The 13,601-nt window shown below is 41.1% G+C and overlaps 1 protein-coding gene across 6 annotated transcripts in view; it reads right to left on the bottom strand.

Annotated features, from left to right (window-relative positions):
• B3GLCT (beta 3-glucosyltransferase) overlaps positions 1-13,601 on the bottom strand; it is a 118,214-nt gene that overhangs the window by 57,115 nt on the left and 47,498 nt on the right. For all 6 annotated transcript variants that reach the window (XR_014303530.1, XR_014303531.1, XR_014303532.1 and 3 more), the window contains exons 7-8: positions 8,463-8,599; positions 1,528-1,591 (exon numbers count right to left, since the gene is read on the bottom strand). Coding sequence is in view for 3 of the 6 variants with exons in the window: in XM_082701486.1 (XP_082557612.1) it covers positions 1,528-1,591; positions 8,463-8,599 (201 nt within the window). In the remaining 3 variants the exon portion in view is untranslated. The remainder of the gene's footprint in view (positions 1-1,527; positions 1,592-8,462; positions 8,600-13,601) is intronic.

Below are 13,601 nucleotides of genomic sequence, written 5' to 3'. Positions count from 1 at the left end.
AGGAACGCAGGAATGTCACAGTCAGGGAGCTTCAAAGTGATAGGTGATGTTCTAGTTCTTTAAACCAGATGGTGATTACACAGATATCTTGACCTATCCTCATACTTTCCACATACCTTAGAATTAGTTTTTGTAGGTATTTAGTGTTTAATAGATTCCTGAGCCTGAGTATCTATACCAAAGTTAACTCTTCGTTAAAACTATCTAAGTAGACCTGCGCTTTCAATTAGTCGTTCTTTCCTTTCTATAGAACGGAAGAACAGTTTTTTACATGTATATTTCTCCCCCAACAAGCTTTTTCATCACATGCCATCAGCCAGGAAGGTAAAGCCTTGAGCGTACCCTTTTTGCTACTGGTATGCTGCCAGCACTCCTGGCCTGAGTGACATGTCAAGATTGACCCCACTGCCCTAAGATTCAGGTTCCCCAAGAGTGAAAGGTGACAATGTTCCAGGCAGTCCGATGTGCCTACGAAGGGGCACGTGCACCCGAATGTTTATAGCAGCAATGTCCACAATAGCCAAACTATGGAAAGAACCTAGATGTCCATCAACAGATGAATGGATCAAGAAGATGTGGTATATATACACAATGGAATACCATGCAGCCATCAAAAGAAATGAAATCTTGCCATTTGCGACAACGTGGATGGAACTAGAGAGTATTAGGCTGAGGGAAATAAGTCAATCAGAGAAAGACAATTATCATAAGATCTCCCTGACATGAGGAATTTGAGAGGCAAAGTGGGGGGTAGGGAAGGAAAAAATGAAACAAGACGGGTTCGGGAAGGAGACAGACTTAGAGTCTCTTAAGCTCACAAAACAAACTGAGGGTTGCCAGGGGTGGGGGGACGGTATGGAGAGGGTGGTTGGGTTACAGACATTGGGGAGGGTATGTGCTAATGGTGAGTGCTGTGAAGTGTGTAAGCCTGAAGATTCACAGACCTGTACAGCTGGGGCAAATAATACATTATATGTTAATTTAAAAAAAACAAAAACAAAAAAAAAAAAAAAACAAAGATCCAGGAATGATTAAAGCCTCCAGGATGATTGGTCACTAAATGTCCACTAAACGCCCAGGGATGCTGGGGTTCCAACTAGCATGCCATGCACAGCTGCCTGCTTAGGACCAACTGGCTCAGTTCAGCTCTAGAGGGCCAAGGACAGAGACGTGACCACAGCATTGTACAGCCAAAGTACCAAATAAGAGCAAAGGTGCTTTGATGGCAGTTTTGCGTGTTTTTAGAAATCCACCTTTGCACCCATCCACCTAGCTTAAAAAAAAAAATCAAGAATCACAGAGGAGAATTGAGAATCTTTTTCACTGCTCCTTCTCCACCTACATGATAAAAATGAGCTTTACAGAGAAAGACCTAATTTACTGGAGAAGAATTACCTTGGTGGGGAGAAAAGACATAGAAGCATTGGGTGGGGAGGGGTATGCTGTCAGGGAATAAAAAACATCTTTTACATTAAAACACATGAAGTCTTGATTACTGAGACTTTTAGCAAAGAAACAATGACGTACCTCATGTTTTAAATCTATCGTAAAGTCGGACTTCAGGGATTCACTCTTTAACCTCTTGGTAAGCCTAGAAAATAGAAACAATTTGAGGGTTTCTTTTTTATTAATCAGAGGAAGCATCAAACAAGAATAACACATTGAGACTTTCTCCTGTTTGAAAACAGATTATGAGCACACATTTTAAGATAAAATTAAGAGTTCCACATTTCCTTGAGGCAAAGCACTGTGAAACTGGAATTACTTGTTGAGTAAGAAATGAATGCAAGCCTTTTTGCAAATGCAGCATTCATTGTTTAAACATCTGGCAAACACGATAAAATACAATAGAGAAAATTAAATGTCTTGTGTAAAACAAAGCCACAAAGCTTGTTGACTCCCGGTAAGTGTATTGACTCCGGATACAGAAAGAAGACAGAAAAGAAAAGAAAAAAAAGCTTGCATGATAAAGAAACAAAAGTTGCTACTTTTCAGTCTCCTGCTTTTAATAATCCCAATGAACTCCAGCTTGTGGAGTTTTTAGGGGAAGAGAGCATATGGTTTCTGGAAAGAACAAAAAATCAAGTCCTTCTCTTAAGGAAATCTTTAGTGGTTCCTTTCAGGGCAGAGGAGAGCTCCATCCTTCCCTTCTACTGCCCCCGAGCTTCTCCACACTGGCCCACGACACCCACAGCAAACACCTGCCAGCTGTGTTCTCTAGCTCTCCCTCTGCCTAGCACACCCACACCCAACCTTCACCTGGCAAACCTTTCTTCAAGGTCCAACTCAAGGGCACCTTGTCTGTGGAACTTTCCCAGACTTGCCCACCAGCATAGATGGAAATCCTTTGCTCCCGGAATAGGAAGCAAGCTCTCTTAACCTTATCACACATGTCCCAACCTGTTGTACATCCGTCCCTCTCTGTGCTACAGCTTCTTTGTATCACCAGCATGGCCCACTGTGCCTGGCCACCAGGAGCACTCAGGGAGCTGCCTGAATGAATGAGAGCAAGATATTCTTGGGTTCCAAGCTGCGTGAGGTAGAATTACAGATTTACCCAGACTGCTGAAATACCATATGGTTCTCTGTCTCAGGGCTAGAGACTAGAACATCGGTTTCAATTACAAACCCCCTAATGTGTATTTTAACTACAAAGATACAATAGTGATTACAAAAGGAAAAGTAAAAAGGTTCAAAACTCTTTACTGAGATTTTGGCTTAGTTGAACCACAAAGGTTTCTTTTTTTTAATTATATTTATTTATTTTAGGGAGAGACGGCACAAGCAGGAGGGGAAGAAAGAGAGAATCTCAGGCAGACTCCACTCTGAGCACGGAGCCCAAAGTGGGGCACGATCCCAGGACCCTGAGATCATGACCTGAGCTGAAACCAAGATTCAGATGCTTAACTGACTACACCACCCAGGTGCCCCAAGATTTCCTTAAAAATTTACCTTTAATTAGAGGAAAGAAAGAAAGGACACAGGTTATAATTTATGTGTAGTATTAAAGCATTTGTCTTGGGGTAGATATTAGTATGGCTTGGTGGCAGTAACTCCAAACAGGTCACATAATCTAATGTAATCTCGGTCACATTCCTGCTCGATACCTGCCCTCAGATTTGTCGGGAGGAGTGAGTGAGGATACACAGAGACACATACATGTTCTCGGACACACTGCCAATATCGATTAACAGAAAAAACCCTGCCCTGGCACGAATTCTCTTCCAAGTTGCAGTCTGCTCAGTGAGAGCTAGTTTTTACAAATAAAGAATTATCAAGGTCACTTTGGAATCTGGACTCAAGCCAAGGGCCTTCAAAATCCAGTCAGACCACATTCAGACTCTGAAGACAGAAAAAGTCATACCTGGGCTTCCCGCCATAGGCAAGGGACACACAGTTGGGATGGTGACCTAATTGCGAGTGACAGCCATTGTTAGATGGCTGTGTACCACAGGTCCCTTCTTCCTGGACAATAAAAATATCTCTGACCTGTTGCCCTAAACATGCTCTCTGAGTTTTCAACTTTTTAAGTTTCTTTCCCATTCAACTCCAGAAAATTTATATTTGGAGGAAACCTCAGATGCACAAAACAGAAGAACACTGAATTTCTTTAAGGTGGACAATGACTAATTTGAGGACATACAGATATACCCTAGAATTTTTAAGTGGTTATTTCTAGCATCCCATGCTGTCTACCATAACCTTAAGTGACGGTTACCTAGGCATCACGAAGGTCATAATAAATCAGGCTCACTGACAGCCAGAGCCTAACCCAGTCACCTTGCAAATGTGTTTCTAGTTCTAAAAGTGTGCAGGACATTTCACCTAATTCAAAAGGCAAGTCCTGAAAGTGGAAACTAGGTTTCACTTTTCTATACAACAAGACAGCACAAGAGTTTTCCAAATGTGAATTTCAGTAACCAACAATGCCAAAAACAAACACACAAACAAACCACAAAAACCAATTAAGTTCAGAAATTCCAATTACTTAGATAAAATATTTCCTCATTAAATATTCAGTTCCTGGCAAATATGACGTTTGATATTCAGCTTACCTATTTTTAGAATGCCAAGTCATGTCCCAATAACACAGCTCTAAAGACACAACCAGTGAGACCGGAAACTTGCAACAGAAGAGGACCCCATCACCTCTATATTAGGAGGGGTTCCTAGTTGACTTTAACAGTCCCATTTGTGAGCTAGTCAGAGGATTAAATTTTGGAGGAAATCTAGGTAAGTTTTACTGTGGAAAAACAAAAGAATAAACTGGTAACATCAACCTATTTGAAGAGATCGTGTTATTGGAAATTTCTCCAAATATGTTCTCTTATTGACACTATTGTTAGATCACAAAGATGGATCACCAGGAAATGTTAGGTGATGTTAATTCAAAACTCACTGATTGCTAGGGAAAATCGTGTTTTTGGTAGGACATGGTCTTTAAAAGTGTGTGTTGTGAAATGTTTTTAAGTAACCAGTTTTTCTGATGACCTGAGCAGGAGAAATACTTAAGTAACTGTAAACAGTTGCCCTACCTACTGAGTGGGCCATAAAATCAAGGAAGGGAGGCAAAGGGAATCATCACTTCTGTAGTGGGCGCTGTAGACCTCCTACTCAACAAAGAGCTTCCCATTCCTTCTTCCTCAGAGACTTCTAATTACTGAGCCCAATAAATGGGCTGCAGGGTCAGAATTAGTTTAATCCCAACCAAAGCACTGAAATTCCCTGCATTGTTAATGGTCTGAAGTTGACCCAATCTACTTCAATCAGATGATATCCATCCAACTGCAGACTGAAGATAAGCACTATATTCCAATAGTTGGAGAGGTTCTCCACTGCTGAACATAAACAAACAAAAACAAGTAGCGCTTTTGGCCTTGAATCACAAGAGGAACCAGATTTAAGATAAGCTGCTGCTGTATGTGGTTTCAGGTGGCTGTGTACTGCGCATGAGAGAGAAGGAGAACCAGCATCCTCAGTAACAGGGCTGAACTTCTACATTCACCAACACAGGCCTCACCTTCTAATTACAGTTATATTTCCTTAATCTGATAGGCTAACTCATATAGTCTCTAATAACAGGAGGAAATAGCACATTAGCTTTGTAACTGGGAAAAACCAACTGGGAAGATCAGATTTTGCAGCCAGTAGGGCTAACTGATACTTTGTGCTGGTGGTAATACGAGTTTCTTGAAGAATATATAGAATCTCCTATGAGAAAGCCATTTTTAAATAGCTCTTGGCCATAACAGAATTGCTATGCTAAATGGGTTACATTATTTTGATTACTTGTGTTCATCACAAGAAAAAGGATCTGCACTGGAATTTTTAAGTGGCTTACGGTATCAGGTCACCAGAATTTTGATTTTGGTACTCGGGTAGAGCCTCCATTTTCATTCTGTTTTGTTTTTGCTGGCAGGGAAAAGTAGGAGAGGCACAGAGAAGACCACAGATATTAATCAACTACAAACATCGTGCAGCTTGTTGGCAACCATTCAGTGTTATGGAAGCAAAAAACAACTGAATGCAAAAGGTCAACTGGTGCCTTATCCCTCTATTTATGGGGCAACTGTTGGAAATTTTTGGAACGTGTACAAAAGATTAGTCTTTTGGCCCCAATTCCCTTATGTAGTCCCTTACATACCCTACTGCAGGGACATGAGGCCCACGGTCATCTCCCACATCTCAGCAGAAAACATTGCTCGACCAGAGAGGGAGTAAACGGCACCCGTCAATAGGTGCTTCCAGGGACTTCGTAAAGACGACAGAAGAGAAGCAGGCACCAGTATGACGGCCATTACAGAAGGCCAAGTTATCCCTCACACAGCACCCCCTTAAAATGAGTCTCTTGGCTAGCGCGGAGCCTGCAGCCCCAGTTCACAAAGCCCCCCGCAGTTACTTGCACGGTGAGCATGCGAGAGTTAGAAGATGAGCACAAACCAGAGCCATGAGAACCTGCTGGGGGGCAGGAGAAGAATCAATGAAACAAGATGGGATTGGGAGGGAGACAAACCATAAGTGACTCTTAATCTCACAAAACAAACTGAGGGTTGCTGGGGGGAGGGGGTTTGTGAAAAGGGGGTGGGATTATGGACATTGGGGAGGGTATGTGCTATGGTGAGTGCTGTGAAGTGTGTAAACCTGGCAATTCACAGACCTGTACACCTGGGGATAAAAATACATTACATGTATTTTAAAAATTTTTTAAATTAATAAAAAAAAAAAAGTAAGTCAAAAGGAAAGCAATAATTAAGTTCTTATTACACCAAACTCAGTAAAAGGTGAATTGCCTCCAGCATCCAGGGGCCTCCAAGGTCCTTGCTAGATGGGGGATGGAAAGAAGTGAAACTCTCTAAACTACAGGACTCGTCTCCTGGATGAGTTGCCTCCTGGATTGGGAGGGAAGGATGGAAAAGGGGGCTCTACTGGCTTCAGAGAGATGGTTATACTCCAGGCTTGCTGGAATATAACCAGGGTCTTTGCAGGGTAGTGGGTTTCTCTTTAGCCTTGGGGGAAGAAGGTGGTGTCTGTGCTCAAGAGAACTGCCCAGGACAAGTTACAGCTGTGCTTGTCCCTCTGTCCAGGAAACAGAAGACAAACAGAGTTAGGAAAAGCTTCTAACTCCCAAGTCAGAGAAGCCATAGCCACCGGAACTTGTGTAGAGGAGTCAGTCCACATAATTCCAGGCTATGAAGCTAAGTACAGAGAGTGAGGACAGAGGGGAGGAAGGCTACCGCCAGGTGAAGAATCTGCAAGGCGCAGGGAAAAGCTCTGGGGCTGGGATGTGCCATCCACAGCTCTGGAGGGTCCAGACTGAACACAGGGAGCCAAACAGGACCCAAACACCAGGCTGCTGGACACAGCAGGAAAAGAGTGTCCTGGGGGTTCACAGTCACCAAGCTACAGCAAACCCAAACTTAGTTCGTCTGAGAGTAAAGATGACCCAGGACAGCTGAAACAGAATTATCTTCCCCGCATCCTGCTGAGAGCAGAGCCAGACAGTGCAGGGTAAGAAGGGAATGACAACCTTCTTTTCTCATTCCCCTTCCCCTCCTGCCCATCCCTTTCTGAGAACAGAGCGGGGAACATGTGTGGGCCCTCCTAGGCATGTCTGGCACAGGCTGGGGATGGGGTATCTTTGCCTGGTATTCTCAGGACGGGTCCATGGGTCTCACATTTTAGTTGGAGATAATAGAATCCACTCTGGCCAGTTTAAGCACAAAGGACACTTATTAGTGCATACGGATGGCTCATAGAATTACTAGAAAGTCTGAATAAAGAGACTACAGGCTGAGATTCCAAGATCAACCTCCAACTGACACGACAGAGATGGGTAGCCGAGGAGCTATGGCCTCCATCACCATCAGGAAGCTGCCATGTCAGGAAGCTACTGTCTCAGCTGCCAGCCTTCAAATGACCCCTCCTCTATCATGACCTCCCAAGCCAAATGGACCACGATCTCACTGTCTCCATCTCCACAGAACTCCATTCCCAAAAGATTTTATACAGCGCATCAACCTAATGGAGCCCACCTCACGGAGCTGCTGTCTAGTAGGAAGGAAGGCGATACAACGTGGAGGTGGTATTGTTGATCTTTCCTGGATTCTCCATCAGAAAGGACGGTCTTACGCTGTAAAAATTTTCAAATGTCAAAAAGTGTTGGCCAGCCACGAAAGACAAGGTACTACTATCTGTCTAAAAAGCTTTCCAAGACTCAAAACCCTAAGACTCAAAACCGTAGAAACAGCACACCTGATGTGAGAAAAAACAGACACCCTTCCATCTTTGAAGATACAAAGGCCACAACTGCTTTATCAACTTTCCATTCCCTAAAGAAGAAAAACACATCATAATTAATCTGAGGCACTTGAATTAAGAGCCTGTCAACAATCCTATTTCTCCTGGGTTACAACTTAATTATCTTTACTTTTCACATTGAAAAAAGCATTACTGCAATGGCACACACAAATAGCTAGGTACAGACGTGTACAGCTCTAGTAACTGTCCCTGCTGCCCGGCCCATGGGAACGTGTGTACCCATGTACATAATTTGTCATCAACTCCCACTCCCTGGGCATGTCACAGACCTGATTTCTTACTGACAATCTAAGTCATACCTATAGTTAACCAGATCCATGAAAACAGTAATAACTCTTGTGGATGCAGAATTCTCAGAGCACTTGTGTACCCTCCCTTAGGCTCACAATTTGTTACTCACCTTATTTTGCAGGCGAGGAAGAGGAAATAGAGAACAGATGAGTAATTAGTCTGAGAGAACAAGTACGTGACAGAACAGAAGCAAGCCCCCCAGGTACTGGCTCTGTTCCAGTCTTCCCATACCATCACACACTGCCTCCGGTGCCAAACTCACCTGAGATCAGCTGCGGTACTCAGTGAACTAAATGGTGATCCGAGCACACACACACACATGCATACACACACAAAGTCTAATAAATTCTTACTTGTTTACAAGTGGAATACTAAGGGCCCAGCCAGCAGCAAAGTCTGGATATTTAAAAATCGTAGGATTTTCAGAAAAGGCATAATGGTGAATTATTGTAGATTCTTCGTCATGTAAGGCTTTTCCTAAAAACCATTCCTGTTAAATAAAGATATAAAACATCATTTTCTTATAAAGAAGATGTAGTGTATATATACATATGTGTATGTGTATATATATACATACATACATACATACAATGAAATATTACACAGCCATCAAAAAAGAATGAAATCTTACCATTTTCTACGACACAGATGGAACTAGAGGATATTATGCTAAGCAAAATAAGTCAAAGAAAAACAATTATCATATGATCTCACTCATATGTAGAATTTGGATCAAAGGGGAAGGAAGAAAAAAATAAAATACAACAAAACCAGAGAGGGAAACAAACCATAAGTGACTTAATTATAGGAAACGAACTGAGGGTTGCTGGAGGGGAGGGGTTGGGGGAGAGAGTAAATGAGTGATGGGCATTAAGGAGGGCACGTGATGTGTTATTCTGGGTGTTTTAGAATACTAATGAATCACTCAACACTACCTCTGAAACTAATAACACACTATAATCAATCAATTGAATTTAAATAAAATAAAGTAAAATGTATTTCAAATGTACATCCAAAAAATAAAAAATTAAAAATAAATAAAATGTCCTTTTCTTAAAAAGCCATCTTGTTATAAGGCCAAAAACAAAGTCATATCACTAATTCTAGTTAATTAAGTATTCTGGGTAATACAGAATTAGCATAGATTATTACTTTCTAAAGAATTTTAACAAAAACATAATTAATGCTCTATGATAATGAACATGGCATAATCTTCACAAAGACAGTAACTTAGTATATCAACAGGATAAACAAAATGTTAGTCATTATGCCATAAACATATAAAAGTGGTATTTTACAGAAAATTCTGTATCAAAATACTATTAAGGTAAAGAAAACACTGTTCCAGGACACCTGGGTGGCTCAGTGGGTTAAGCCTCTGCCTTCGGCTCAGGTCATGGTCTCAGGGTCCTGGGATGGAGCCCCACATTGGGCTCTCTGTTCAGCCAGGAGCCTACTTCCCCTCTGCTTGCCTCTCTGCCTACTTGTCAAATAAATAAATAAAATCTTTAAATAAATAAATAAATAAATATAAAGACAAGAAAGCAGTGTTCCTTTATGCCCTTCTGAGGTTTTCAAAGAAGAATCTGAAAAATTCCTTCCAGAATTAGTGCCTATTTTATTCATTTATTCATTTATTCATTCACTCAATTTACATTTATTATTATCAATTAACATTTGTCATTTATTCCATACCAGGTGGGAACACAGCTTACATAATAGTGGGGAAACAGAAAATAAGTAAAATAGGGTCAGATGGTGACTGCACTGTAGTAGGATGAAAATAAAACAGAGCTCCTAGGGGCTTCCCTGGAAAGAGAGAAAAACCTCTCATGAGCTAACAACTGAATTAAGAGTAAGTAATACCAAAGGGCCAGCTATGCACAAATCTAGGGAAGAACAATGAAGGCAGTTACTACCAAGTCCCATGGTGAGAACAAGCTTGATGCATTTGATGAAAAAGGAAGTCCGGTGTGCTAGAATACACCGGGTAGGGGGAAATGGTATGAAAGAGACAGGCAGGAGACAGCTCAGGGTGGATTTCAGATGACAGCAGGAAGCACTGCAGACTTAGTCCAAGTGTAGTCTAAGGCTTCCACTTCCAGCCACAACACATCTCCCACTGAGAACAGATGTGAATGCTGGAGAAAATACTTAAACCAAATAATTGAGGGCCTCAGAAAACAAAGACAGATAGTAGATGAGAGCGAACATCCGAGAGAGAAGGGAAGCATATTCACAGGAAGCCTGTAGTCACCTCCTTTTACCCCTCAAGCCTTTTGCCCATAACAGGGAATGGCACACAACAGAAAGCAGCAGCTGGGACCCTGCAGCCTTGCTGGACTAAGAAAGGGGTTGGAGCTGGAGGCTGCCAAGAAGGTAGAGATTTAAGCAGATCCAGAAAAGTGAGCCCCAAATTCTGCATGTGATTTCCCTTCAACTCCTATGTTGAAAAAAAAAAAGAAAGAAAGAAAGAAAAAGAAAACAAGAAAAGAACCAAGAGCCAAGTGTAAAGCAGCAGTGAAGAGGCTAATTGCCGACCAAAGGCTCCAGCAGTGGTGCTGGGAAGCCCAAAGCCCAGGTGCAGCGTCTGCTGGAAGAAAGGGTCTAGAAGGGAGGGCAGTCTGTAAATAGATCTACCCAAACCAGGTGTACAACCCAGAAGAATAATAAATCCTCCTGTACATAGGGATATCATCCATAGCCTCTTTGATTTTTCACACAAAATATCTGGAATTTAGTGAAAAATTACCAGGCACGCCAAGAAACAGCACCAGAACAAAAACAAAGAGAAAAATGAGAAATAAAGAAGCATAGATAAGTCAAATACCGCAGTTATCAAAAAAAAAAAAAAGTATTGTTCATATATTTAAGGAAACAGATGAAAAGATGAAGAATTTTACCAAAAAGCTAGAATATAAACAGAAGTCAGATGGAAATTCTAAAACTGACCAAGGCAATAATTGAAGTCAGGAATCCAAGAGGATATTAGACACAAGAAAAGGAAGGATCAGTGGCCTGGAAGGTAGTAAGTGAATAAAAAATAGTTTGTTGCACAAAAGAGAAAACAAAAGGAAGAAAATACAGAAAAGAGAATAAAAGCAATATGAGAAACAGTGAGCAAATCTAAAACACATGAAATTGGAAGGCCAGAATAGGAGGAGAAAGAGAATGGAACTAAACCAATATTTGAAGAAACAGAGTCTTAGAATCTTCTGAAACTAACAGAAGTCATCAAGCCATAGATTCAAGAAGCCCTATAAACACCGGTAGAGTACTAAGGAAACCACACAGAGGCATATGTTGATTGAAAAGACCAAAGTTATAGAAAACCTTAAGAGTAGCTTGAGGGGAGACGGGTTAGGGTGAGGAACTAAAACATACAGTTGAATTTTCAATGGAAACAACAGGATGTAAAAGACAATGGAACAACATCTTTACCATGACAGAAGAAAATCACTGCCCACCTAAAATGCTGAATCTAGTGAAACTATCTGAGCTGCAGTCGGAAATCAGTGGAGATTTCTGAACAGGTAAGTGATATGATCTGAATTACCAAGAGGCTAGATTATTAGGATGGCAAGAGTAGAAAACAAGAGACCAGCAAGGAGACTCTAATAATTGTCAAGACAAGATATGATGGTAGTCTGGACCAGAGTAGCAGTTTTAAACATGGAGAGAGGATGGAAGATGATATATTTTGGAAGTAGCCTCAGTGGGATATGCCAACACACAGCTGAGGGAAAAGGAGGAATCCGTTATGAGTTCTAGGTTTTCTTATATGAATCACTGGATAGACCATAATGCCATTTCTGGATGAGGAAGACTGAAGATGGGAAAGGTTTAAAAGGGGCATTAAGTGGGGCGCCTGGGTGGCTCAGTGGGTTAAGGCCTCTGCCTTCAGCTCAGGTCATGATCCTAGGGTCCCGGGATCAAGCCCCACATCGGGCTCTCTGCTCAGTGGGGAGCCTTCTTTGCCCCCCCTCTCTCTGCCTGCCTCTCTGTCCACTTGTGATCTCTGTCAAATAAATAAATAAAATAATCTTTTTTTTTTTAAAGGGCATTAAGAGTTCAGTTTTGCATATGTTGAATTTGAGGTTCCAATTAGAACCTCAAGAAGGGGTATGCAGTAGGGAGTTACAGGAGCAGGGAGCACATGGCTCATTCCCTTGGTTCCTTCCTACTCTGCTCAAAAGTGACCTGATACCCTATATACAAGAGTAAGGCCACCCCCAATCTATCCCTTATCCCTCTCATTCTGCTTTCTTGTTCTCCATAGCTCTTACTACCATCGGCCACATTGTTTGCATTTTGGCTCCTTGCCTATCTCTCCTGCCACAAGAACACCCCGCCCCTCGGCAGGGAAACCGTCCATTTCGCTCACTGCTCTATCCCCACCAGAAGACTTAATTAACATGGAATAAGTGCTTACTACTTTTGTTAAATGAATGGAGCAAGCCCAAGAGAGCTTCAAATGGAAACCACCCTGTTAGAGAAACTAATTTAAATCAAGCACCCTAAATTCTAAATGTTTTGCATATTTTCTTGTTATCCAGCCATCCCCACCTCACTCCCTGCTCCAGAAAACAAAACTGAGAGGGACACCATATTATCTCTTCTGCTTGTGGCTGTGTCCCAAATACCTCCCAAACCCTTGGTTTTGCTCAATTCAGCAACAGATCTTAACTGAACATGTGTGGAACCCATTAACATAACTGTGTGCTCGGCCTTTGAAGCTGCGTCACGATTTTCTTGACATTTTATGGTTATTATAAATCATCACCAGGCAAGAGGGATAACTATAGGGTATATGGTTTTGGCTTAAGATAGAAATTCAAGATCTTATAAAAAAAAATCAATGACATAGGACTTTCTCAAACTGTTACACATTACTCGATATGAAAATCATCACATGTAACATACCACATCAATATAGCTTGTTTAAAGAAAATAAAATACTTCAGGAGATTTTCAGTACCTTTCTCACTAATCTTTCACTGTTAGAATTTCCTGCTGCAAACACAATTTTATGCAAAACATGTTTCTGTGTTTTAACTTCTAATGGCAGTGTCTGGCTATGATCAAGTGTATAAGATTGTTACCATATAAACTAAGGGAGAAATTTACACAGAATCTGTGGAAAGAGGCACTCCCCCCTTCTTCTTAACAATTTTCTTAATAGTTTCACAGTAAAGACAATTATAATCAAGATAAGCTGTAAAATAACAATTCAGACAATGTTCCATTAGTATCTTAGAATTACTCTTTACCAGAACCGGCGCTTCACATCTATTAAAAAAAAAAACAACAAGACATTTCGGCAAATGCAAACTCATATTAAAAGCATACAGTAGGAAAAAAGGTCTCCAGCAAGATATGGAAACTTCTAGAACTCACCTAGAAAGGCAATTTTAAAAAGATTAATTATTTTAATAAAATTTAAGTTTTCCATTTAAAATATTGTATAACAGTGTAAATTTACATAAGAATGA

This window comes from Mustela nivalis, assembly GCF_964662115.1.
Source record: "Mustela nivalis genome assembly, chromosome: 15".
In the NCBI taxonomy this organism is placed as follows: domain Eukaryota; kingdom Metazoa; phylum Chordata; class Mammalia; order Carnivora; family Mustelidae; genus Mustela; species Mustela nivalis.
This window is presented reverse-complemented; position numbering and strand designations above follow the sequence as displayed.